We start from the raw sequence: 26,939 nt of genomic DNA on the forward strand, positions 1-26,939 counted from the left end.
GACTGATGCCCCTGGCATTGCTTCTCAGGGTGCACCTACTACTTCAGCTCCAGTGCCAGCATACACCCCGAAGGCTATAGAGAAGGGATCAGAAAAGAAATCTGCGATCTGGAGCCACTTTAAAGTGACAGAGGACATGTGTTCTCACAGGACAAGCAGGATGGTAGTCCTCACAAATGGGTGACATCGAGGATGGAGCCCTGTACGGAAAACTTTTCTGTCAAAGTTTCAACAAGCTTTGACTGACACTGGCACACTGGGTGCACTGAGCATGCCCAGCCTGCAATTATCCCTGTGAGCCACAGGTGTCTCCCTCAGTCTTCTTTTTTCCGCTCTGCAGTCAGCATAGCGGTTGGAGCTCTGTGAGGATTTTTTAACTAATTACCTCATGGAAACACTTAACTTTTCACTTCAAAAAACACTTTTCCCTGCACAGGTCTCCCTCCGCGTACGTTTTTACGACGCTCGGTGAGTACTAATTCTTATTTTTCGGTCGGTTTCTGTCACTATCTTAAGGCTGTTAACTGACTGAAGCCTTCCCTTCCCCCATTTTTCAGTTAGCTTTAAACAGCTTGCGAGTATCTCTGTGACACTCTGCTTGCTTATGCTAGTGGGGTAGGGATTTTTTCCTTAACTTTAGGACCTCTGTAGCTTCAAGTCCTTCGTTCCCTGGTACCCTCACGCAGTCGATACCCTATCGCTACACCGGGACCCTCCTAAACCGCCCTGGGCTTTTATATGTCATCAGCGCCCCTCCCCCCACGGTGCCCTGATGCCTTTATCCATGTTTTTTGCTTTTCAGTGCTACCAGGCTTTTTCCTCCTACGCACTGTTTTTTTCCTTGGGCTTCCTCGGTGCCGTCCCTACCCGGATGCATGCCATTGACGCACACGCTGTTAGTCACTGCCATGCATACTCGGGTCGCCGCCACCGCTGCCCGAGACACTTTTTAACGATCCCAGGGTCACTTCATCGATGCCACCCCCCCTTTTGGCGATGCCATCGATGCCCCATCCTCCCCACCGATGTCCAGCCCTTTTCCATCGGTGGGCATCGGTGCCACATCGATTCGTCGGTGGGCATCGATGCCGGATGGTCCCCATCGGTGGACATCGGTGCCGGATGGTCCCCATCGATGGACATCGGTGCCGGATGGCTTGTCCATCGATGGCATTGGTGCCGGATGGCCGTCCGTCGATGGCATCGGTGCCAGGTCCTTTTGCATCGATGGACACCGATGCCCAGGTGTTTCATCCATGGGCATCTATGTTAGAATGCATCCATCGAGGGCAGTCGATGCCAGGCTGCTCCCATCGGTGAAATTCGATGCCCAGGTGGGTCCCATCGGTGGGTATCCATGCCGGCTCGATTCCGTGGATGGGCGTTGATGCCAATGCCAGCCTTATGGCTGGCATCGATGCCCATGCCGATTCCAGGACTGGCGTTGATGCCGGGATGGAATTCATCGACTGGGAGATCCATGCCATCGATTCCATACGTGTCCATATCGATGCCACCGACACACGTGTCTGGGGCACCGATGCCATGTACACTTGGAAATCTGAGTCTGTCCAAATCGATACCGTCAACGTCTGTGGCCCTATAGTTGATGCCCGTGGCCATGCCACAAACGGCATAAATGCCCGCCTCCATGCATCGATGCCCTCGACACCTCCGTTTTCCTTCGGTGTCCTTGACGCCCTATTGATTCGACTTCGACTCAGTCGATGCCGGTATCTTTTTCAATAACGGCAATGTTTTTCGATTATTCGATTCCACATCGTTTCAAAGATACCTATGCCACTGCTGTCAGTGCCCGTCACTGTCATCATTCTCCTGGCCAGTCATCGACAATTTTTCATACCCATTTTGATGATATCCTCGAAGCCCCTTAGGTTGCCTTCAATATCGTCAATACCGATAGCACCGCCACATAATACCCTCGCCTCCTCACATTGCTCCACGCTTTGGGTTCTTTTTTAAGCCCCGTATTAGCTTAAGACACTCCATTGTGTCAGGAGCAGAGCAGGCGTGCTGACAGTTCGTCATCGATCGCCTTCCAGGACGACGAGGGCTTCCATCTCGGCGCTGGGGAAAGACCGGGCCGAGCACCGTGGCACCCATCATCGCCGACATCGTGATCGTCCGCTGCTGACGCCATCCAGCACATCGGTGCCATCCTTCTCCAGGCTGGACAACGCTCGGGCAGAGCGACATCACCACTGCCATCAGCACTGTTCCTACAGTTTTGGCAGTCCTTGGTGATCCAGAACTTCCGGATCCAGGTCCGACAGCTTCTGCATTGGCGTCACGACACATCGAGCCGCTGGGACGAGGGAAGGGAACATGAGTTCCGTTAGGGCTCCTCTGTTCCTGGCGTGCCCCACCGTCAAGTGGTGTGGGACTATGGCCATCTGTTACACTTAGCAGTCTAAACGCCACTCACGCCTGGCCTGTCTCCTCTGTACCTGTGCCACCATACCGGGTTTCAGAGCGAGATGGACGTTTACGTCCCCGGCCTTACCCTCGAGGACTCCGGAGACCGTCGGAGTCAACAATCTTCACCGGCTCGTCTTGCGGCGATCCACGTCGGATGGTAAGTACCCGCTTCGGCGGCATTCCCATAGAGTTGTGTTCTCCCATTCGGACCGTGGTTCGAAAAGTTCTGGGTCATGTGCCTTTTAGAACTGTATTAGTGTCACATATCGCTATGTTAGCTATGTTAGCCACAATATCAGGAGAACCCCTCTATCTTCTTGGGATTGCAGCAGGGCTTCTTCTCTTGTCAGTAACAAGTCCCTGTGCCGACCAATGCTCTGACTCTTGGTTCCCTCCCAACCAAGGTCCAGCTGCATTGGCTGATCTGCTAAACATGAGATTCAGCAACCATTGCCCCATGTACAAGTCCACCTTGAGGCCTGGCCACAGGTCTCAGTGTCTCCTTGTACAGCATACAGAAATGCGGGTACCACTTACCGCTCACACACCTGCAGGAGCCTACATGATATCCTCCATTGGGACACCTCCTGGTCTCCCATCTGGTCAGATATCAGAGCGGCCACCCCACCTTGTACCAAAGTCCCGGTACACTCCCCCAGGCGCTACGAAGTGCAGAGGGGAGAAGGGAGGGGGGTTGGGGAGTTTTAATTGCACTATTCTTTCTTTTAACAGAAAATAGTTACTCTCCGCACATCCTGGACCTAAGAAAATCCAACTTTCTTTAGACGTCACAGGTACAATGGTATCTTTGGTTACCATCACTCCATACTGCAGTAAGTACATTATTTTAATGTTTCTATGTGCTTTATGGTGAGTCAATATTACAACCCCAAGCTCTGCCGCTGGCACCAGCTTCGGTAAGTGAACTGTCTCTTGCATCACTGTTGGTGAATGCTGTTTTCTCTGTGGAGTGTAACATCATTCACTTTCCTTGCATAGACTACTGCTAACCACTTTCAGTACATGCAAGGAGCTCTCACTTTTTTCAGGACTCACTATACATTTACTAACTGGGATTACTGTCACTGCCATAAATCCCTTCTGTAACACTTCTGGACACCACAGTCTTAAGACCCTCTTGTCCAGCATGCGCACAGACATTCTGATACATTGTTATATGTCCCTGCGCATATTTTCCATAACCTCAGCCTTTCAACTTTTCATGGTTGGGCTATGGGGTTTCTTCCCACTATGCATTTTTCTCATAATTCAAAACTGCTATGGGTTATATTCAGTGACATTCTATACTCAATGGACCTAAGTGGTTTCATTGCTTTCGTCCCTGATTCTTATCCCAGTTCGAACTAGGACCTAGTCTCCTTCGACTCATGCTCGCAATTCCTTAGGGTTATAAAGTTTCTCCTGAAAGCTGTCAACCCATTATGCATCTATTGCACTCCAGCATAGTTTCTCATAAACTTCCTGGACGTTGCACCCATGAGTTATGCCCTTATGCCTTCCAATACTGCTTTTGCAACAATTCTTTGTGCATACAGACAGACAGCATAGGGACAATGTGCTTTCCAACTCATAAGCACGCATTACCTCTTAGCTGCTCTGCTAGACAGCTGCGCAGCTCTACCCTTGGCCCTTGTTCACTTCATGCGTCCTTGGGCCACATATCTAAGAGATTTAATGAACGCTCTATCAGACCTTCTCCACGTAGGTTCTATCCTCTCGAATGGTCTCAATTACATGTGTACAGGGCAAATCTTTTAACGCTGAGTTTAACTAAACTTTCCTCGGCGTCTGCATCATTCCATACGATGCACAGGTTCTGCTCCCTGCACATGTTTCCTATGCGTTCCCTTAGATGCCTTTTCTTCCCTCAAAGGCCTCTTCAATATATCTCTTCTGCTGCCTCTCGTAGCCAGCATTCTTCTAATGTTGAACTGGGATGGGGTTCAGTATTCTTTTCCCCACTCCCTGACTGAGATCAGTATGCTTTCCCATACTTCTCAATCCATCATATCAGTAACCTTTTATTCTCTCACCAGTCAGTCCCAAATCATAGACTTACTGATGTTCTTAGGTTCTGGTAGCGTCACAAAACCTTCTAAACATAAATCTTGCCGTTTAATATGGCAGGCTTTACCTCCTGACGCTAAAAAAAAAAAAAAAAAAAAAGAGGTATTACCCCTTTTACTTTTCCACCATTTTTTCTTACTCCCTCGGATTCTGTTCTCCAGACATCCTCCACATAGATACACCTTTCTCTTAGGAGGTGTATCGTTTTGGGAGTTGGGTTCCCGTTTTCGGTAATCCTCTCTGAGTCGGGTTACCATGGATTATCCACTGATCAAGCCGCCTCTATTTCTCTAATCACGGAATGAACATATATATTCTCCTTATAAGTCTCATACATTCTACGTTTGAGCCTTTCCATTCCTCTCTTCCACAGTTTGGCAAGGGAACTTCTTTCCCTCTTAATGTCTTTCCTGCCAGCAGGGTCCGTGAGTTACGCACTCTTTCCATACTCACCTGACTCCGTTCCTCTGCCACTGAGTAGTTCTACGCATTCAACTTTCTATCCTTTTCAGGTAGATGTTGTATCTCCTTTCCTCAGGAAATACTCTATTAATTTTTCCTAACCTCTCTCTCTCGCCCTAGGGAGAGACTGGGTTTTCCACATTCCTGGACAGTAATGCTGCGCTTACATTCTATCTACATTGCACTGCATTCCATGTGAATTCCACTTGACTCTTTCCTTCATGCAAGGGTCAAGCTGCTACTTCCAGTGGCCACACAGACCTAATCCTTCTGATTAAGTTGTCTATATTTCCTTTCCTACCAACAAGCAGACATTTCACTACAACACTGTGGGTATCCACATACTGTTGTGTCCGTCTTAGCCTTAACAGCTTCCCTTTGGTTACTGCTGCTTGTACTTTTTTATCAGGTTGCAGCCTGGAGTCCTCTCCATACCTTCGCAGCCTATTATTGCTTACATTTGACTAGCCGGCATGCTCCATGTTTGGCCAGTCCGCCTACTCTTACTTTTTTCAATTCACTACCCAACATCCTTCCACGAACCCATTATGGTGTTGCGGATGCCCTCCGTTCCCATTTCCACCTCAGTCGTTACGCCTTTGCGCATCTGCGGTGTATCTGGTGCATTCCCGGGCATCCTCAGCTCGGTACTCACCCATTTGTGAGGACTACCATCCTGCTTGTCCTGTGAGAAAGCAAATGTTGCTTACCTGATGTAACAGGTGTTCTCACAGGACAGCAGGATGTTAGTCCTCACGAAACCCGCCCGCCACCCCGCGGAGTTGGGTCTGTATACTTTTATTTTAGTTTCGCTTGCGCTTTTTAGCTATAAGACGAGACTGAGGGAGACACCTGTGGCTCACAGGGATAATTGCAGGCTGGGCATGCTCAGTGCACCCAGTGTGCCAGTGTCAGTCAAAGCTTGTTGAAACTTTGACAGAAAAGTTTTCCGTACAGGGCTCCATCCTCGATGTCACCCATTTGTGAGGACTAACATCCTGCTGTCCTGTGAGAACACCTGTTACATCAGGTAAGCAACATTTGCTTTTTGCTCAGTGTAATTATTTTGCCAGGGCTATTAGCAGAGGCAGGCAAATGGGACATCTAACTAATTTTGACATAATGCAACATATGAAGAAACAACACCCAACAACAGTACTGCCATCTCGGACGGTGGCAGTACCAGTCAGTGGACCCTTTTTTCCAGGCAGCGTAAAGTTGTTGAAAAGGCGCACACCCTCAGCCACACCCTCAGCACACACTCAGCCACACCTTCAGCCCCTTCTAGCTGTGGCAGAAGCAACAACCCACCATGGAGGAAATGGGGTGGTGTTCGGTAATGCTATCCTGGGGTAGGAGGCAGGCAGCCTCAAAAGTTGTAACCAGAGCACTGGGGAAACGATTGCCCTTGTTGACCAGCCCTTGCAGGTAGTGCAGAATGTGGGTTTCAAGCATTTGCTGAAGGTCTTAGTTCCAAATTACAAAGTCCCCTCCAGAGACACATTTAGCAGAAAGGTCATCCCCAGCCTGTACAACCAATGTTGTAGTCTCATCCAAGCGCTGCTAGCTAAGGTTCAAGGGAGTGCACATTTCACCTGCGATATCTGGACCGCCAGATATCGCAGAACAAAGGGGAAAGCCGACAGTCACTCAGCAGCGCATGGTTCAGAGAGAGAGGTATCTTTAAAGGATACTAATGATGCATTAGAATTAGGGCATCCCGACAGTGAGGTTCCAATAATTAGAAAATTAGTCCAAGTGCCTGTAACTAAAAACTCACCTGAGCTAAAAAATTCTAACTTATCCCTATCAATTAAAAAGCAGAATGAAAATACAAACAAAAAACAAACTTTGAAATATTTGTATGCTAATGCCAGAAGTCCAAGAAGTAAGATGGGAGAATTAGAATGTATAGCAGTAAATGATGACATAGACTTAATTGGCATCTCAGAGACATGGTGGAAAGAGGATAACCAATGGGACAGTGCTATACCAGGGTACAAATTATATCGCAATGTCAGAGAGGAGCACTCGGGAGGAGGTGTGGCACTTTATGTCCGGGATGGCATAGAGTCCAACAGGATAAACATCCTGCATGAGACTAAATACAAAATTGAATCTTTATGGGTAGAAATCCCTTGTGTGTCAGGGAAGACTATAGTGATAGGGGTATACTACCGTCCACCTGGTCAAGATGGTGAGATGGATAGTGAAATGCTAAGAGAAATTAGGGAAGCTAACCAAATTGGTAATGCAGTAATAATGGGAGATTTCAATTACCCCAATATAGACTGGGTAAATGGATGGAATAAATGATAGCTTTATGGAACAATTGGTTCAGGAACAGACGAGAGAGGGAGCAATTTTCGATCTAATTCTCAGTGGAGCACAGGACTTGGTGAGAGAGGTAACGGTGGTGGGGCCGCTTGGCAATAGTGATCATAATATGATCAAATTTGATTTAATGACTGGAATAGGAACAGTGTGCAAATCCAAGGCTCTTGTGCTAAACTTTCAAAAGGGAAACTTTGATAAAATGAGAAAAATTGTTAGAAAAAAACTGAAAGGAGCAGCTACAAAAGTAAACAATGTCCAAGAGGCATGGTCATTGTTAAAAAATACCATTCTAGAAGCACAGTCCATATGTATTCCACACATTAAGAAAGGTGGAAAAAAGGCAAAACAATTACCGGCATGGTCAAAAGGGGAGGTGAAAGAAGCTATTTTAGCCAAAAGATCTTCATTCAAAAATTGGAAGAAGGATCCAACAGAAGAAAATAGGATAAAGCATAAACATTGGCAAGTTAAATGTAAGACATTGATAAGACAGGCTAAGAGAGAATTTGAAAAGAAGTTGGCTGTAAAGGCAAAAACTCAGAGTAAAAGGTTTTTGAAATATATCCGAAGCAGAAAGCCTGTGAGGGAGTCAGTTGGACCATTTGATGATCGAGGGGTTAAAGGTGCACTTAGAGAAGATAAGGCCATCGCGGAAAGATTAAATAAGAACATAAGAACATAAGAAAATGCCATACTGGGTCAGACCAAGGGTCCATCAAGCCCAGCATCCTGTTTCCAACAGTGGCCAATCCAGGCCATAAGAACCTGGCAAGTACTCAAAAACTAAGTCTATTCCATGTAACCATTGCTAATGGCAGTGGCTATTCTCTAAGTGAACTTAATAGCAGGTAATGGACTTCTCCTCCAAGAACTTATCCAATCCTTTTTTAAACACAGCTATACTACCTGCACGAACCACATTCTCTGGCAACAAATTCCAGAGTTTAATTGTGCGTTGAGTAAAAAAGAACTTTCTCCGATTAGTTTTAAATGTGCCCCATGCTAACTTCATGGAGTGTCCCCTAGTCCTTCTACTATCCGATTTCTTTGCGATTTCTTTGCTTCGGTGTTTACTGAAGAGGATGTTGGGGAGGTACCCGTCATGGAGAAGGTTTTCATGGGTAATGATTCAGATGGACTGAATCAAATCACGGTGAACCTAGAAGATGTGGTAGGCCTGATTGACAAACTGAAGAGTAGTAAATCACCTGGACCGGATGGTATACACCCCAGAGTTCTGAAGGAACTAAAAAATGAAATTTCAGACCTATTAGTAAAAATTTGTAACTTATTATTAAAATCATCCATTGTACCTGAAGACTGGAGGATAGCAAATGTAACCCCAATATTTAAAAAGGGCTCCAGGGGCGATCCGGGAAACTACAGACCGGTTAGCCTGACTTCAGTGCCAGGAAAAATAGTGGAAAGTAGGGATGTGAAGCGTTTTTGAACGATTAAAATTATCGTCAGATAATTTTAAAATCGTCCAAAATCGTTAGAGTGCACGATACAATACAAATGTCCCCAATTTATCGTCAGGGGCATTTGTATTGTATCGTTAAATAGGGCGCGGGAAAACCGGCACATCAAAAAAACTCTAAAACCCACCCCGAACCTTTAAAACAAATCCCCCACCCTCCCGAACCCCCCCAAAATATTTTAAATTACCTGGGGTCCAGTGGGGGGGTCCCTGCGCGATCTCCCTCTCCCTGGCCACGACTGCGTTAAGAGCAATGGAGCCAGAGGCCCTTTGCCCTTATCATGTGACAGGGCAAAGGTGGCGCCGGCGCCATTTTGGTTCCTCTCTCCCGACGTCACGCGTGCAGGAGATCGCCCCCGGACCCCCGCTGGACCCCCAGGGACTTTTGGCCAGCTTGGGGGGGGTCTGCTGACCCCCACAAGACTTCCCAAAAGTCCAGCGGGGGTCCGGGAGCGACCTCCTGCACGCGCCATTGGCAATACGGGGCCGTATTGCCAATGGCGCATGCAGGAGGTCGCTCCCGGACCCTTGGTGAACCGGTAGATATAGTATACTTGGATTTTCAGAAGGCGTTTGACAAAGTTCCTCATGAGAGGCTTCTAGGAAAAGTAAAAAATCATGGGATAGGTGGCGATGTCCTTTCGTGGATTTCAATCTGGCTAAAAGACAGGAAACAGAGAGTAGGATTAAATGGGCAATTTTCTCAGTGGAAGGGAGTGGACAGTGGAGTGCCTCAGGGATCTGTATTGGGACCCTTACTTTTCAATATATTTATAAATGATCTGGAAAGAAATACGACGAGTGAGATAATCAAATTTGCAGATGATACAAAATTGTTCAGAGTAGTTAAATCACAAGCAGATTGTGATAAATTGCAGGAAGACCTTGTGAGACTGGAAAATTGGGCATCCAAATGGCAGATTAAATTTAATGTGGATAAGTGCAAGGTGAGGCATATAGGGAAAAATAACCCATGCTATAATTACACAATGTTGGGTTCCATATTAGGTGCTACAACCCAAGAAAGAGATCTAGGTGTCATAGTGGATAACACATTGAAATCGTCGGTACAGTGTGCTGCGGCAGTCAAAAAAGCAAACAGAATTTTGGGAATTATTAGAAAGGGAATGGTGAATAAAACGGAAAATGTCATAATGCCTCTGTATCGCTCCATGGTGAGACCGCACCTTGAATACTGTGTACAATTCTGGTCGCCGCATCTCAAAAAAGATATAATTGCGAAGGAGAAGGTACAGAGAAGGGCTACCAAAATGATAAGGGGAATGGAACAACTACCCTATGAGGAAAGACTAAAGAGGATAGGACTTTTCAGCTTGGAGAAGAGACGACTCGGGGGGGGGGGGGGGGGATATGATATAGGTGTTTAAAATCATGAAAGGTCTAGAACGGGTAGATGTGAATCGGTTATTTACTCTTTCGGATAGTAGAAAGACTAGGGGGCACTCCATGAAGTTAGCATGGGGCACGTTTAAAACTAATCGAAGAAAGTTCATTTTTACTCAACGCACAATTAAACTCTGGAATTTGTTGCCAGAGGATGTGGTTAGTGCCGTTAATATAGCTGTGTTTAAAAAAGGATTGGATAAGTTCTTGGAGGAGAAGTCCATTACCTGCTATTAAGTTCACTTAGAGAATAGCCACTGCCATTAGCCATGGTTACGTGGAATAGACTTAGTTTTTGGTTACTTGCCAGGTTCTTATGGCCTGGATTGGCCACTGTTGGAAACAGGATGCTGGGCTTGATGGACCCTTGGTCTGACCCAGTATGGCATTTTCTTATGTTCTTATGAATACCGCACACTTACCTCTCCCTGACAGTTTGTATCGTTTTGAGGGTGCGGTCTCCAGCACTGAATACAGTATTCCGATTAAGGTCTCACCAGGAACCTATACAGGTGCAATATTTATTTTATTTATTTATTTATTTTTAACTTTCATGTAAACCGGTGTGATATGTATATATCGCACCGGTTTACATGAAAACTGAACTGTCTCCTTGCGGCGAGTACAAGGAACATGGAACATATAATACCAGATAAAATAATAGTAAAGTCTAACAAAAAATATCAGGTTAAACATGAAGTCACTTCAACAACATCTGTGGTGAACGCAATATCATTTCCCTTTATTTGCTAAACATTCCTATGTAGTCATGCATCATTCTAGCTTTTACCATCGCGTTATCCAAATATTTGTATCTGATAATCTTAAAGTGGCCAATCTCCCTCATATCCCCCTCTTCTTTTGTGCTTAGGAGAATTTCACCTTCAATACTATACCTATCCCTTTGATTTTTGCACCTAAATTAAATACTCTGCATTTTTTAGCTTTAAATCTTAGCTTCCATTCTTTAGACCATTCATTGAGTTTCATTAGATCCCTCCTTATGTTTTTAACACATTCCTGGCTGGGAGACCATGGCATAGCCACTTGGTATGCGACTAAATTTAATATGTCAACAGCTGTCACTGGCTGTTCTAGAGCAGTGATTCCCAAACCTGTCCTGGAGGTGTTGCGTTCGTCAGTCGCAGACGGCTGCGACTGCTCTGCCTCACCTCTTTTCTACCTTTCTCCTCCTCCATGGGTAAGGTGGCTGCCTCCGGTGCTGAGTGCCGAAACCCTCAGCGTTTCCGACACAGCTTGGGCATCCTCGTCCACCATGCTCCTTCCTGTTGCCTCCTATGGCGCACGTGCACATGCTGCCAATGCTTATCAACACATCATGGCGGGAACCTCGGGGGCGTCCCCACCAAATGACATCAGTAACTCCGGGTATTTAAAGCCTCCTCTCCGCTCCAATTTAAAGAATTAGCAAGGACTTTGGTTTTGTTACTCTGACTGCTTCTAAGCTGCTTGCTTGGATTCCTCGCTACCTTCCGGGGTATCTCACTCCTGCAGAAGCTCTGGGCACCTGCTCCTCGGGGCCTCTCACTTCTATACAGCCTTTGGGGTTTCTACTACCTAACCTAAGACAACCACTCCTCGGGGGTCTTTCTTATTTCTTTTCAGGATCCCTCAGCGCTCCTAGGTACTCGCTCCTTGAAGGCCTTTGCAGCTCAGGGTATCCTGCACCACGGACCTCGGGTCCTTTCCTTCATCTACTACTAAGGAGGATTCCTGCACTCCTTCTCTGTGATTACTTCTACGTTCCAGCTCTCCATTTCCACCCTTCAGGTTCGGCTTATCCCGCTCTGCGGAACACTACCAACCTAGTTACATCTGGGTGAGACTATCTACATCTGAGACTGTCTGAGCTATTGCAATATCGCTGGACTACAGTGCTATCCATTCCTGTGCAAATATCATCCATCTACAGCAGTGCAATAAAGCTTTCCTTCTGAGTGTTTGCTTTCTGAGTCTAGCTTATTGCTGTGGTTCCCCACGGGGCCCCTCCCCGTGGGAGGAGTCATCACCACTGCGACCAAGAGTCCACACTATGCCACAAACCCAACAGGAGGACTCTGAGCAATTTGGGTTTTCTGGATATTCAGAATAAATATGCAGGAAATAAATGTGTGCTCACATGTCCTCCATAGCATGCAAATTTTATCTCATGCACATATATTATGGATATCCTTAAAACTTTACTGGCTGGGGTTCCCCCAGTACAGGTTTGCAAACTTCTGTTGTACAGCACAGATCAGGAAATTCAGTGATTGACTTTTTGATAGAAATTGATAATCTCTTGTATGCTATGTACAGCAGATGTAGTTTAAATATAGGATAATTGATTTCAAAGAAGAAAAACAAGCTGCAAGTTTACCTCTAATTATTATTCACAATTTCGACCATGACCACCACACCCTCTATGACCACAACTCCTATCGCAACCACCACATCCAACATTACCACAACTCTTACTATATATACCACATCACCTATGACCACTACTCCTAACATAAACCACCACTCACCATAAACACCACAACCACAATGACCAACACTTCTACCACAAATCTTACCCACTATGATTATAACTGCATACACTACCACCACACTCGCCATGAACAACAGCAACCTCAAATACAACTCCTACCACAAACACTCTTACTAAGACCACAGCTCCTACGATGACCACAACTCCCACCATGATCAACATAATCTTATATCTTCCCTCTTCCTTCATTCTGCTCCTCTAGGATATTTCATGTGCTATACATGTCACACATAAGAAGATAGACAAGCTAGCATTTAAAATTTTCAGTTTAAACCCTTAGGGCCCTACGTCCCCCCTTGAAAAGTGATAAATATTCTCCCTCGTATGTACTCCTATAGATCCTTCAAATGTACGCTCCTGTGGACATTCCCACAGCCTGCGCACACCCCATTTTAGTAGACTATTACCAGTTTTTTTCCCTTTGCCTGCCTCTTCCATTAACACTTCCCAAGTTCTTTATCTCTTAACCATTCCAGTGCTCCCTTCCAAAACCCTTACCCATCAACCCCCATGGGCCATTCATTGATTTTACTTACTTATTTATTTTATTTATTTATTTATAATTTTTATATACCGACATTCTTGATAAAAATATCAAATCAAATCAGTTTGCATTGAAACAGAACAGTCACAGCTATGGCGTTACATTGAAACAAGTCGTCAAATCATTAAATAACAGGTGAATATAGAAAAAATAATAATTATAAATAAGCATTTATAAATAAAACAGGTGAATATAGAAAAAAATAATTATAGATAAGCAATTATAAATAAAACCATTATAGATAACAGTTGATTATAAATAGACAGGTCGTCAAAAAAACGAATGACAAATATAATGGGGCGGCATAAACAGTGGAAAAAAGCGATAGATAAAGTAAGGCGTCTTATAAATATTGCTATGAGTAAGCGGAATAGAAAGGGCGTGGTGGGGCCCAGAGAAATCGGGTGGCCATGAGGAAGGAGAGGGTTGAGAAGCTCAGCTGAAAGATGGATTGAGAAGTTCTGGTTGAAAGATGGTGGAGAGGAAGAGCGAGGAGGGGGTGAGATGAGTGGCATTAAATCAGGATCGGGGAATATGCTAGAGAGGTTGAGTCTCTCTACGGATCGAGGGATATGCTAGAGAGGTTGTGTCTCTCTACGGTTCAGTTTAGTCCATTGACCAGTGTCTCCCTAATGTCCTGTTATGTCCTTTGACCAGTGTCCGAATGATCTCGAGCCTCCGGAAAGGCTTGTCTGAAGAGCCAAGTTTTGAGGTGTTTCTTGAATGTTTGAAGACACGGTTCTTGTCTCAGCTCCGGAGGAAGCGAGTTCCAAAGGGTGGGCCTGGCTGTAGAAAAGGCGCGTTTTCTTAAAGTGGTTTTGATCGGAGGTGCGTATAGAGATCCTTTGTAGGCGTTTCTGATTGGTCTGGTAGATATGTGTGTGCGAAGTTGAAAGCTTAGCTTCAGAGGAGCAATGCCGTCAATGTCCTTGTGGATCATCAACAGTGTTTTGAAGGTGATCCTGGATTTTAGAGGGAGCCAGTGCATGCCTTGTAGTGTGGATGTAATGTGGGCTCTTTTGTTTGAGTTAGTGAGTAGTCTAGCTGCAGCATTTTGGACCATCTGAAGGGGTTTAATAGTTATTGCAGGGAGACCTAAGAGCAGAGAATTGCAATAATCTAATTTTGTAAGGAAGATAGATTGTACTACTAGTCTGAAGTCGCTGAAATGCAGGAGAGGTTTCAGATTTTTGATAACTTGAAGTTTAAAGAAACATTCTTTAGTTGTGTTGAGGACGAACAATTTTAAATTGAATAGGTTATCGAGCCGAACCCCAAGGTCTCTGACAGAGGGGGAGTGGTTAATGGTTGTTTTTGCAAATTGAGATGCACTTTGTGAGATGAGGAGATTGTGGTTTTCATCTGGAGAGATGATGAGGATTTCGGTCTTATTTGAGTTAAGGATAAGGTTCAGGCTGGTGAGCAGGTTATTGATGGATTGTAGACAGCAGTTTCAATGTGCCCAGGTTTTTTGCAAGGATTCAGTGATTGGAAGAAGGATTTGGACGTCATCGGCGAAAATATAGTATTTTAGTTTGAGGTTAGACAGTAGATGGCAGAGAGGCAGCAGATAAATGTTAAAAAGTGTGGGAGAGAGGGATGATCCTTGTGGGACTCCCAGGTTTGATTTGATTGGGAGGGATTCTTTATGATTGATTCTGACCTTGTAGAATCTATTTTCAAGGAACGATTTAAACCATCCATCAGCCTCTCCTTGAACGCCGATATCTGATAGGCGTTCCAGTAGAATAGAATGATTGACCGTATAGAAGGCGGCGGATAGTTCGAGAAGAGCGAGAAGGTAAGGTTGTTTTTTTTCCAGATTGAGAAGGATGGTGTCGGATAGGGATAAAAGTAAAGCTTCAGTGTTTTGTGATTTTCTGAATCCAAACTGGAATGGGGAGAGAATGATGTTCTCAAGGTAGTCAGACAGTTGTTTATTTACAATTCTTTCCATCACTCTAGAGATCAGGGAAAGATTGGCTATTGGTCGGAAGTTAGCTGGGTCAGATGTTGGAAGGTTGGTGTTTTTTTAGTAAAGGTTTTAGGATTAGGGATGTGAATCGTTTTCCATATCGTCTTAACGATAGAAATCGTGTGGCAGGGCAAGAAAATCGTGTTAGGCACGATTTTTTAGTTAAAAAATCGTTAAAAATCGTTTTTTCCGATTAGTGTGCACTAACTCGAGTTAGTGCGCACTAACGGGAGTTAGTGCGCACTAACTGGGAGTTAGTGCGCACTAACTGAAAATGATACAATTTGACACTTTTCAGGTCAGTTAAGGTCAGTTTAGGAATGAATATCTATTCCTATTGGCTGCCCTCTTATTTATTCATGTTACCAAGTTTCCCACTGACAGTATATGGGGGATGGGAAATGGAAACAGTTGGTAGCTTGACAAAACAAGTAATGTGATCAGTCAATGTGACTAGAACTTGTGCCCTAACCCTGATACCAGGGATATTGTGATCTTCCTGCACACAGTGCCCTATCCCTATTAATACCAGGAGTGTTGTGATCTTCCTGCACACAGTGCCCTAACCCTGGCACCAGGGGTGTTGTGATCTTCCTGCACACAGTGCCCTATTCCTATTAATACCAGGAGTGTTGTGATCTTCCTGCACACAGTGCCCTAACCCTGGCACCAGGGGTGTTGTGATCTTCCTGCACACAGTGCCCTATCCCTATTCATACCAGGAGTGTTGTGATCTTCCTGCACACAGTGCCCTAACCCTGACACCAGGGGTGTTGTGATCTTCCTGCACACAGTGCCCTATCCCTATTAATACCAGGAGTGTTGTGATCTTCTTGCACGCAGTGCCCTAACCCTGGCACCAGGGGTGTTGTGATCTTCCTGCACACAGTGCCCTATTCCTATTAATACCAGGAGTGTTGTGATCTTCCTGCACACAGTGCCCTAACCCTGGCACCAGGGGTGTTGTGATCTTCCTGCACACAGTGCCCTATCCCTATTCATACCAGGAGTGTTGTGATCTTCCTGCACACAGTGCCCTAACCCTGACACCAGGGGTGTTGTGATCTTCCTGCACACAGTGCCCTATCCCTATTAATACCAGGAGTGTTGTGATCTTCTTGCACGCAGTGCCCTAACCCTGGCACCAGGGGTGTTGTGATCTTCATGTACACAGTGCCCTATCCCTATTAATACCAGGAGAGTTGTGATCTTCCTGCACGCAGTGCCCTAACCCTGGCACCAGGGGTGTTGTGATCTTCCTGCACACAGTGCCCTATCCCTATTAATACCAGGAGTGTTGTGATCTTCCTGCACACAGTGCCCTAACCCTGGCACCAGGGGTGTTGTGATCTTCCTGCACACAGTGCCCTATCCCTATTCATACCAGGAGTGTTGTGATCTTCCTGCACACAGTGCCCTAACCCTGACACCAGGGGTGTTGTGATATTCCTGCACACAGTGCCCTATCCCTATTAATACCAGGAGTGTTGTGATCTTCTTGCACTCAGTGCCCTAACCCTGGCACCAGGGGTGTTGTGATCTTCATGTACACAGTGCCCTATCCCTATTAATACCAGGAGTGTTGTGATCTTCCTGCACACAGTGCCCTATCCCTAATACCAGGGGTGTTGTGATCTTCCTGCACACAGTGCCCTATTCCTGATACCGGGGGTGTTGTGATCTTCCTGCACACAGTGCCCTATTCCTGATACCGGGGGTGTTGTGATCTTCTTGCACACATCCCGGTATCAGGGATAGGGCACTGCATGCAGGAAGATCACAACACTCCTGGTATTAATAGGGATAGGGCACTGCATGCAGGAAGATCACAACACCCCGGAGGAGTGAGGGTCAGGCAGCTCCCCCCTGTCTGTGAAGCCAGCCTCTCACTAGTAATGCAGGGAGGGAGCTGTCTCAGACTTCACCATCCTCCCCCCCCCCCCCCTCACCCACACACCATTCACTAGCTGGGACATGGGGGAAGTCAGGAGTGAGGGTCAGGTAGCTCCCCCCTGTCTGTGAAGCCAGCCTCTCACTAGTAATGCAGGGAGGGAGCTGTCTCAGACTTCACCATCCTCCCCCCCCCCCTCACCCACACACCATTCACTAGCTGGGACATGGGGGAAGTCAGGAGTGAGGGTCAGGTAGCTCCCCCCTGTCTGTGAAGCCAGCCTCTCACTAGTAATGCAGGGAGGGAGCTGTCTCAGACTTCACCATCCTCCCCCCCCCCCTCACCCACATACCATTCACTAGCTGGGACATGGGGGAAGTCAGGAGTGAGGGTCAGGCAGCTCCCCCCTGTCTGTGAAGCCAGCCTCTCACTAGTAATGCAGGGAGGGAGCTGTCTCAGACTTCACCATCCTCCCCCCCCTCACCCACACACCATTCACTGGCTGGGACATGGGGGAAGTCAGGAGTGAGGGTCAGGCAGCTCCCCCCTGTCTGTGAAGCCAGCCTCTCACTAGTAATGCAGGGAGGGAGCTGTCTCAGACTTCACCATCCTCCCCCCCCCCCCCCTCACCCACACACCATTCACTAGCTGGGACATGGGGGAAGTCAGGAGTGAGGGTCAGGTAGCTCCCCCCTGTCTGTGAAGCCAGCCTCTCACTAGTAATGCAGGGAGGGAGCTGTCTCAGACTTCACCATCCTCCCCCCCCCCCCTCACCCACACACCATTCACTAGCTGGGACATGGGGGAAGTCAGGAGTGAGGGTCAGGCAGCTCCCCCCTGTCTGTGAAGCCAGCCTCTCACTAGTAATGCAGGGAGGGAGCTGTCTCAGACTTCACCATCCTCCCCCCCCCCCTCCCCCACACACCATTCACTAGCTGGGACATGGGGGAAGTCAGGAGTGAGGGTCAGGCAGCTCCCCCCTGTCTGTGAAGCCAGCCTCTCACTAGTAATGCAGGGAGGGAGCTGTCTCAGACTTCAACATCCTCCCCCCCCCCCCTCACCCACACACCATTCACTAGCTGGGACATGGGGGAAGTCAGGAGTGAGGGTCAGGCAGCTCCCCCCTGTCTGTGAAGCCAGCCTCTCACTAGTAATGCAGGGAGGGAGCTGTCTCAGACTTCACCAACCTCCCCCCCCCCCCCCCTCACCCACACACCATTCACTAGCTGGGACATGGGGGAAGTCAGGAGTGAGGGTCAGGCAGCTCCCCCCTGTCTGTGAAGCCAGCCTCTCACTAGTAATGCAGGGAGGGAGCTGTCTCAGACTTCACCATCCTCCCCCCCCCCCCCCTCACCCACACACCATTCACTAGCTGGGACATGGGGGAAGTCAGGAGTGAGGGTCAGGCAGCTCCCCCCTGTCTGTGAAGCCAGCCTCTCACTAGTAATGCAGGGAGGGAGCTGTCTCAGACTTCACCATCCTCCCCCCCCCCCCCTCACCCACATACCATTCACTAGCTGGGACATGGGGGAAGTCAGGAGTGAGGGTCAGGCAGCTCCCCCCTGTCTGTGAAGCCAGCCTCTCACTAGTAATGCAGGGAGGGAGCTGTCTCAGACTTCACCATCCTCCCCCCCCTCACCCACACACCATTCACTGGCTGGGACATGGGGGAAGTCAGGAGTGAGGGTCAGGCAGCTCCCCCCTGTCTGTGAAGCCAGCCTCTCACTAGTAATGCAGGGAGGGAGCTGTCTCAGACTTCACCATCCTCCCCCCCCCCCCCCCCTCACCCACACACCATTCACTGGCTGGGACATGGGGGAAGTCAGGAGTGAGGGTCAGGCAGCTCCCCCCTGTCTGTGAAGCCAGCCTCTCACTAGTAATGCAGGGAGGGAGCTGTCTCAGACTGGTATCAGGGATAGGGCACTGAGTGCAGGAAGATCACAACACCCCTGGTATCAGGAATAGGACACAGGTTCTAGTCATATTGACTGATCACATTACTTTTTTTGTCAGCTACCAACAGTTTTCATTTCCCATCCCCCCAACCATCACCTCAGTTGGAACCTTGGTAACATCAATAGATAAGAGGGCAGCCAGCCAATAGGAATACATATTCATTCCTAACTGACCTTTACTGACCTGGATAGTGTCAATAATTTGTATCATTTTCTGTTAGTGTTCCTGAGTTTCCATTTCCATTTCCCATCCCCCCAACCATCACCTCAGTGGGAACCTGGTTAACATCAATAGATAAGAGGGCAGCCAGCCAATAGGAACACATATTCATTCCTAACTGACCTTTACTGACCTGGAAAGTGTCAATTTGTATCATTTTCAGTTAGTGCGCACTAACTCCCATTAGTGCGCACTAACACGATTTAACGATTTTTAACGATAAATCGTTAGAATTTCTATTGTATTGTGTTCTATAACGATTTAAGACGATATTAAAATTATCGGACGATAATTTTAATCGTTGAAAAACGATTCACATCCCTATTTAGGATGGCTAGTTTTAATTGGTCTGGAACCTTGCCTTGGGTTAAGGAGCAGTTAATGATGTCTGCTAACGATTTAGAAATGGTGTTAGGAATGGATAGAAGAAGATTAGAGGGTATTGCGTCCAACGGGTGAGAAGAAGTTTTAGCTTTTTTAGAATGCCTTCGATCTCCATTGAGGAAGGGGTCTCAAAAGATGAAAGGTTATAATCCCTGGTGGCAGATGGAGTGCTGGATGGAAGGGTTGTTGGTTGAACTGTGGAGATAGGCTTGAGGAGGTTGGTTATCTTCTTATCAAAGTAGATAGCGAGTTCTGTAGCTTTGTTGGATGCTTGCTCGTCAGGGATGGAAGGGGGCGAGGGTTTTGTAAGAGATGAAACGACGGAGAATAAGGCTTTGGAATCGAATGAGAAGTTGTGAATTTTTTTAGCAAAGAAGTCTTTTTTGGCTTTGAGGATAGCAATCCTGTATGTATTAAGGTGGGCTTTGTAGGAAGCAAGAGTGTCAGTGGATGGGGTCTTGCGCCATTTGAGCTCTTTACTGCGAAGATTTTGTTTGATGTTTTTAAGGTCCGGGGTGTACCACGGATTCCTGTTAGCTTGGGGTGGTTTTAAGGTTTTCGTAATGGTTGGGCAGGATTGATCTGCAATCTCGCTTGTTATCTTGATCCATGAGTTAATAGCCGAGATTGCGTCGGTGAGATCAAAGCGAACCAACTCTTTTGAAAGCAGTTTGCTAAGATGATCTGTAGAGCAGGGTTTCCTGTATTGCAATGTGGTTGTAGGGAAGACAGGTCGAGGATGGTTGTTAATATGAATCTCGGCAGAGATAATATGATGATCTGACCACGGGATTGGGATGCTAGATGGGATGGAGGCGGAAGATAGACCCTCATTGAGGAAGATCAGGTCTAAAGAATGTCCTGCTTTATGCGTGGGACCTTTGACGATCTGGCTGAATCCCAAGTGGTTAAGTGCTGTGAGTAATATGTCGCAGTTGTGGGATAATGGGGAAACGTCCACATGGAGATTAAAATCTCCCATCAGAATGGATGGTTTGTCCCTCTTGAGATGTTTAGTTGCAAATTCGATTAGGGGTGAAGGATTGGAATCTAAGGTTCCTGGGGGTGCGTAGACCAGAGCAATTTGGAGATGTTCCGAGTTGAATAGGGCTAGTTCTAGGTGACTTATTTTGGTGGATAGTTGTAGTAAGAGTCCAAGTCCCTTTTTTGCGGCTAGCAGTAGGCCTCCTCCCTTACTTATTAATCCTTCACCATTCTGGACCCTCCCCTAATGCCCTCCTCCCCTTCTGCCCTTTCCTGGATTTTCCCCATGGTCACTTCTGGAATCTCCCTATACAACTACTCCATGACCGCTTTCTGAATGCTCTGCTTTTCTCCCACCATGCCACTGAACCTGGAAATGACGCCCCCCCCACCTCTCTCCCCATAGCTCCTTCCCAGGTTCCTCCCTTCTACCTATCTCTAATGTTCTTCCCAATGTCCTCTTCCCTGGTTTTGCTCTTATGCTTTTGATTCTCTCATATTAAGCCTGCACCTCCTCACTCAATGCTTCCAACCCGGTGTCATTTGTGCATACCCTCTTCCTTGAACTCCCTGTTCTCCCCAACTCCAAGGCTATTTTTTTTCTCCTTTTCCTTCTACCACCACTATCCCCTGCCCTTATTTCACAGGTGCCTGTAATCAACTCCGAACAGACCCCACCCCCTTCCTCTGCATGGGCTTCCCATTACCAGGGGAATGTGTACAACAGGTGGCACTGTAACTGAGTTTGGGAGATGTTGGCCCCATGCTAAATATTCTTTCCAGGTCTTTCCACCTGCACCTCTCCTTGTCCTAGTAGCTAAGGGGCAACTGTGGAAGTTTAATGCCTTGAGAAGGATGCAGAGTTTTGGGCTTTTTCTGCTGAGTGTGCAATAGGAGGGTAAATGTAGGACAGACACACTCTAACAGTAGTAAGTATAACACTTAGAAAGGCTTGTGCACTCATCAGGGATTAATATTTGCTTTGATTCCAGTCCTGAATCATTGAAGGATCTCATTAGATCAGATACAGAATCTTCTCTGTCATGGACAGGCTCCCCCCAGAGGTTAAGGATGGGTTAGAAAGTCTGAATCCAGCATTACCCTGGACTCAGGCTCATCCTCACGTGAAAGGGAAGGCTCAGTTAGCAAATAATCTTAATTTTAGGAATTTAAGTGCAAATGATGAAAAACATTTCAAAGAGTCTTAAGTATAGTTGTTTATTTTAGAATCTGGTCAGGTTGTCTATGTTTAATGTTGCAGTTCTAATGTGTTGTGAGCGTTAGGGGCTTAGCCTTGTATTGAAACATATATTAAGCATGAAGTGCTGTACTTTTGTAACACTAAATATATCTCTCCCTACAGGTTCCCCCTGCCATGACAGGCACACAGTTTTTTATGTAAATGTCAGCGCTCCGGTAGCAGATGAAGAGGGTATGTGTGTGGTCATAATGTGTCAGTTCACATTCCCATTGAATGAAAGTTTAGAAAATAATTTTCATGGATATTGGTTCAGAGAGGCTGAGCCCTCTACAGGAACCCCAGTAGCAACTACTAATGGAAATAGAAAAGTGGATGAACGTACCAGGGGTCGCTTCACAATCTTCGGGAACCTATCGGAATGCAACTGCAGCTTTAGGATCGATGATGCCATGATACAGGATACCGGCAAATATTACTTCAGATTTGAGGGAGGACTTGTGCATGATTACATATCATTTCCTGCTTCTGTTACTATAACCAGTAAGTATGCTCTACATTTCTGACTTCTAAAATAATCAGCAACCTTTCCATTAGATACAAAAAACAGTTTACGTTCATGTCGATGCAGTAGTATGAGATGAGCACATTGTAGTAATATCACATACTTGCCCTTGGCACTAGCTTATCTTTGCTGCTTCTAACTGCAGAGGTCTGTGATGTGGCACTTTCTTTTTTTATCTCTTGTTTAGGTTTCTCAAAGCAGCCTGAGTTCTCGATCCCTGAGATGCTGGAGGCAGATGTTCCAGTGATGTTCAACTGCACAGCTCCAGGGAGGTGTGCGGGAACCGCCCCCATCATCACCTGGACAGGAGCTTTAACTACACCTAATTCTACGACTAACACAACATCATCTTATTACGATGGAACATTCAGCTATTCATCCAGTTTCACCTTTACTACATCTACAGATGACCATAGGAAAAACCTGACCTGTTTGGTGTATTATCCTGGGGTGAAAATGTCCACAGAGAAAACTGTCACCTTAAATGTGAAGAGTAAGTAACTTGCTTCTATTGGAAATAATACTCTGACAGAATAATCAGTTTTTTACCAGGTCACGTGTTCATACATAGAACATAGAACTGACGGCAGAAGAAGACCAAACAGCCCATCCAGTCTGCCCTGCAAGTTTTGCACTTTTTTTTTCTCATACTTATCTGTTACTCTTGGCTCTTAGTAACCTTTTGGTTCTATTTCCCTTCCACCCTCACCATTAATGTAGAGAGCAGTGTTGGAACTACATCTAAGTAGTTCATATTACATATTATTTATATACTACATATTATTTCTACTTCCATTTTGCCAATTACTCAATAGCCTCAACCTCACCCATTATATTTATGCTGACGATGTGCAGATACTTATCCCTATCGCAGACCCCATCTCCACCACTCTAAACTTCTGGAACAATTGCCTACACTCCATCAACCTCCTTCTCTCAAGTCTCGATCTAGTCCTTAATACGTCAAAAACAGAACTTCTCTTCATATCCTCGAGCGACATTAACCCCTTAGCCAACTACACAACTTTACCTCTAGCAACCCAGCTGAGAGACTTTGGAGCCACCCTAGACTCCGGATTTAACTTCAAAAAGTTCATCAATACTACTACAAAAGAATGTTTCTTTAAGCTACAGGTCCTAAAACAGCTAAGACCGCTCCTACACTTCCACGATTTCCGTTCAGTTCTTCAAGCCATTCTGTTTTCAAAAATTGACTACTGCAACGCACTTCTTCTCGGCCTACCCGCCTCATCTACGAAACCTCTACAGATCCTGCAAAATGCAGCGGCCAGGATTCTTACAAACTCGCGTCGTAAAGACCATATCACCCCAATTCTAAAAATCTTACACTGGCTACCCATCCACTACAGAATACTTTTCAAGGTTCTTACTATCATTCATAAATCTATCTACCAGCAATCCTCGCTCCAACTCTCCATCCCTCTTGAATTTCACGCTTCTGCAAGGCCGATCAGATCAGCATACAAAGGCTCTCTTCAGGCTCCCCCCATCAAATCCTTGGTCCACAACTCCGTTCATAAAAGAGCACTTTCAACTGCAGGTCCGCTCCACTGGAACTCTCTTCCCCCCGAGATACGCCAGGAACAATGCCACCTATCCTTTAGAAAGAAACTGAAAACCTGGCTGTTCGCCCAAGCCTACGGCTGATGGAGTCTCTATCAACCCATTATTTGTCCCTCTCTCCTTGCCAATCCCTCTCCCTTCTCTTTCCCAAGAAATGCAACCTCTATTAATTGCCTAAGATAAACCTTCCAGAGAAATCCAGCAAGATTATAAGTCCAGTTACTTAATTTATGTTTGAGGACGACTTTGTCACTCCAGTTGTTTTAGTTTATATTCTTTCCTGTCTTCCGAAGCCCATGTTTTTTCTCCCTGTTTAATGTAACTTTTTATCTTCCTTTGCATTTGGTTTTGCAGCTTCTTTTACCTTTGTTCCATGTAAACCGGTTCGATAAGACATGGTCTTGAGCATCGGTATATTAAAAGATATTAAATAAATAAATAAATAAATAAGTGAAATATCTAGCTTAATTAGTTAGGGGTAGTAACCGCCGCAATATGCAAGCTACACCCATGCTTATTTGTTTACCCAGACTATGTAATTCAGTCCACCTTTCTTCATTCCCCCCCTGCCGTTGAAGTAGAGTTATGCTGGATATGCATTGAAAGTGAAGTATTAGACTATCTCCCCTGCCGTTGAAGCAGAGTGAGCGATCTCACTCTGCTTCAATGGTGAGCGATCTCACTCTGTTTCAACACTCACATGTTTCAACTCTGAAACATATGAGCGATCCCTGTACAGTTTGAACTATAGAAGCTCTGTCTGCTTCTATCTGGACTATACTAAAACCCATTGAAGCTGCATCATCTTTCTGTTTGCTTTGACCCCAATAAGCCTGGACTACTTGTAACGAAATAGGAATCTGTATCACTGCTGGAAAAAGAAGTTTATAGAGTGGACATGGCTCCCAATATAATTTGTCTCCCAATCTATTCATTAGAATACTGTGGGTCTCAGGCACCCTGGTGCTAACATTTTAATTTAATCCCCTCCCCACGCACACACAATCTTTTTCTTCTCATCTCCTTTCCCCTTTAGAAAATGAAAGAGGAATTAGCACGCTTCTCACAGGACAAGCAGGATGGTAGTCCTCGCATATGGGTTACATCATCAGGATGGAGCCCATTCACGGAATACTTTTGTCAAAGTTTCTAGAACTTTGACTGTACCTACTGGGCATGCCCAGTATGGCACTAACCCTGCATCCAGCAGGGGTCTCCCTTCAGTCTCTTTTTTTCTGCACAGCTTTTGCCATGCAGATTAGGAGCTCTCTCACAAGTTCCGGAGAGATACCAGTTCCGGAGATGGTTTTCAGGGGTGTTGAGTCAGACGAACTGAACGAAATCACTATGAACCTGGAAGATGTAGTAGGCCAGATTGACAAACTAAAGAGTAGCAAATCACCTGGACCGGATGGTATGCTTCCTAGGGAACTGAAGGAACTAAAAAATGAAATTTCTGATCTACTAGTTAAAATTTGTAAACCTTCATTAAAATCATCCATTGTACCTGAAGACTGGAGGATAGCCAATGTTACCCAAATATTTAAAAAAGGCTCCAGGGGCTATCCAGGTAACTATAGACCAGTGAGCCTGATTTCAGTGCTGGGAAAAATAGTGGAAACTATTCTCAAGATCAAAATCGTAGAGCACATAGAAAGACATGTTTTAATGGAACACAGTCAACATGGATTTACCCAAGGGAAGTCTTGCCTAACAAATCTGCTTCATTTTGTTGAAGGGGTTAATAAACATGTGGATAAAAGTGAACCGGTATATATAGTGTATTTGGATTTTCAGAAGGCGTTTGACAAAGTCCATCATGAGAGGCTTCTACGAAAACTAAAAAGTCATGGGATAGGAGGCGATGTCCTTTCGTGGGTCACAAACTGGTTAAAAGATAGGAAACAGAGAGTAGGATTAAATGGTCAATTTTCTCAGTGGAAAAGGGTAAACAGTGGAGTGCCTCAGGGGTCTGTACTTGGACCGGTGCTTTCAATATATTTATAAATGATCTGGAAAGGAATATGACGAGAGAGGTTATCAAATTTGCGGATGATACAAAATTATTCAGAGTAGTTAAATCACAAGCAGACTGTGATACATTATAGGAGGACCTTGCAAGATTGGAAGATTGGGCATCCAAATGGTAGATGAAATTTAATGTGGACAAGTGCAAGGTGTTGCATATAGGGAAAAATAACCCTTGCTGTAGTTACACGATGTTAGGTTCCATTTTAGGAGCTACTACCCAGGAAAAAGATCTAGGCATCATAGTGGATAATACTTTAAAATCGTCGGTTCAGTGTGCTGCAGCAGTCAAAAAAGCAAACAGAATGTTAGGAATTATTAGGAAGGAATTAATTAAACGGAAAATGTCATAATGCCTCTATATCGCTCCTTGGTGAGACCGCACCTTGAATACTATGTACAATTCTGGTCGCCGCATCTCAAAAAATATATAGTTGCGATGGAGAAGATACAGAGAAGGGCAACAAAAATGACAAAGGGGATGGAACAGTTCCCCTGTGAGGAGTTCCTGAAGAGGTTAGGGCTGTTCAGCTTGGAGAAGAGACGGCTGAGGGGGGATATGATAGTGGTCTTTAAGATCTTGAGAGGTCTTGAACGAGTAGATGTGAATTGATTATTTACACCTTCAAATAATAGAAGAACTAGGGAGCATTCCATGAAGTTAGCAAGTAGCACATTTAAGACTAATCAGAGAAAATTATTTTTCACTCAACGCATAATAAAGTTCTGCAATTTGTTGCCAGAGGATGTGGTTAGTTCATTTAGTGTAGCTGTATAACATTGCATTAAGATGATGAAAAATATTGTTGTATAGACCTTTTTGGTCATATGGCTGACTAAGGTCTTG

At 45.7% G+C, this 26,939-nt stretch overlaps 1 protein-coding gene across 1 annotated transcript in view; it reads left to right on the forward strand.

Moving 5' to 3' along the window:
• The window catches only part of LOC115075632, a 123,200-nt gene that overhangs the window by 63,603 nt on the left and 32,658 nt on the right, over positions 1–26,939 (forward strand). The window contains exons 8-9 of the mRNA XM_029576204.1: positions 22,081–22,170; positions 22,668–22,973. Of these exons, the coding sequence (XP_029432064.1) occupies positions 22,081–22,170; positions 22,668–22,973 (396 nt within the window). The remainder of the gene's footprint in view (positions 1–22,080; positions 22,171–22,667; positions 22,974–26,939) is intronic.

The sequence above is a fragment of the Rhinatrema bivittatum genome, chromosome 14 (genome assembly GCF_901001135.1).
Source record: "Rhinatrema bivittatum chromosome 14, aRhiBiv1.1, whole genome shotgun sequence".
Lineage (NCBI taxonomy): Eukaryota > Metazoa > Chordata > Amphibia > Gymnophiona > Rhinatrematidae > Rhinatrema > Rhinatrema bivittatum.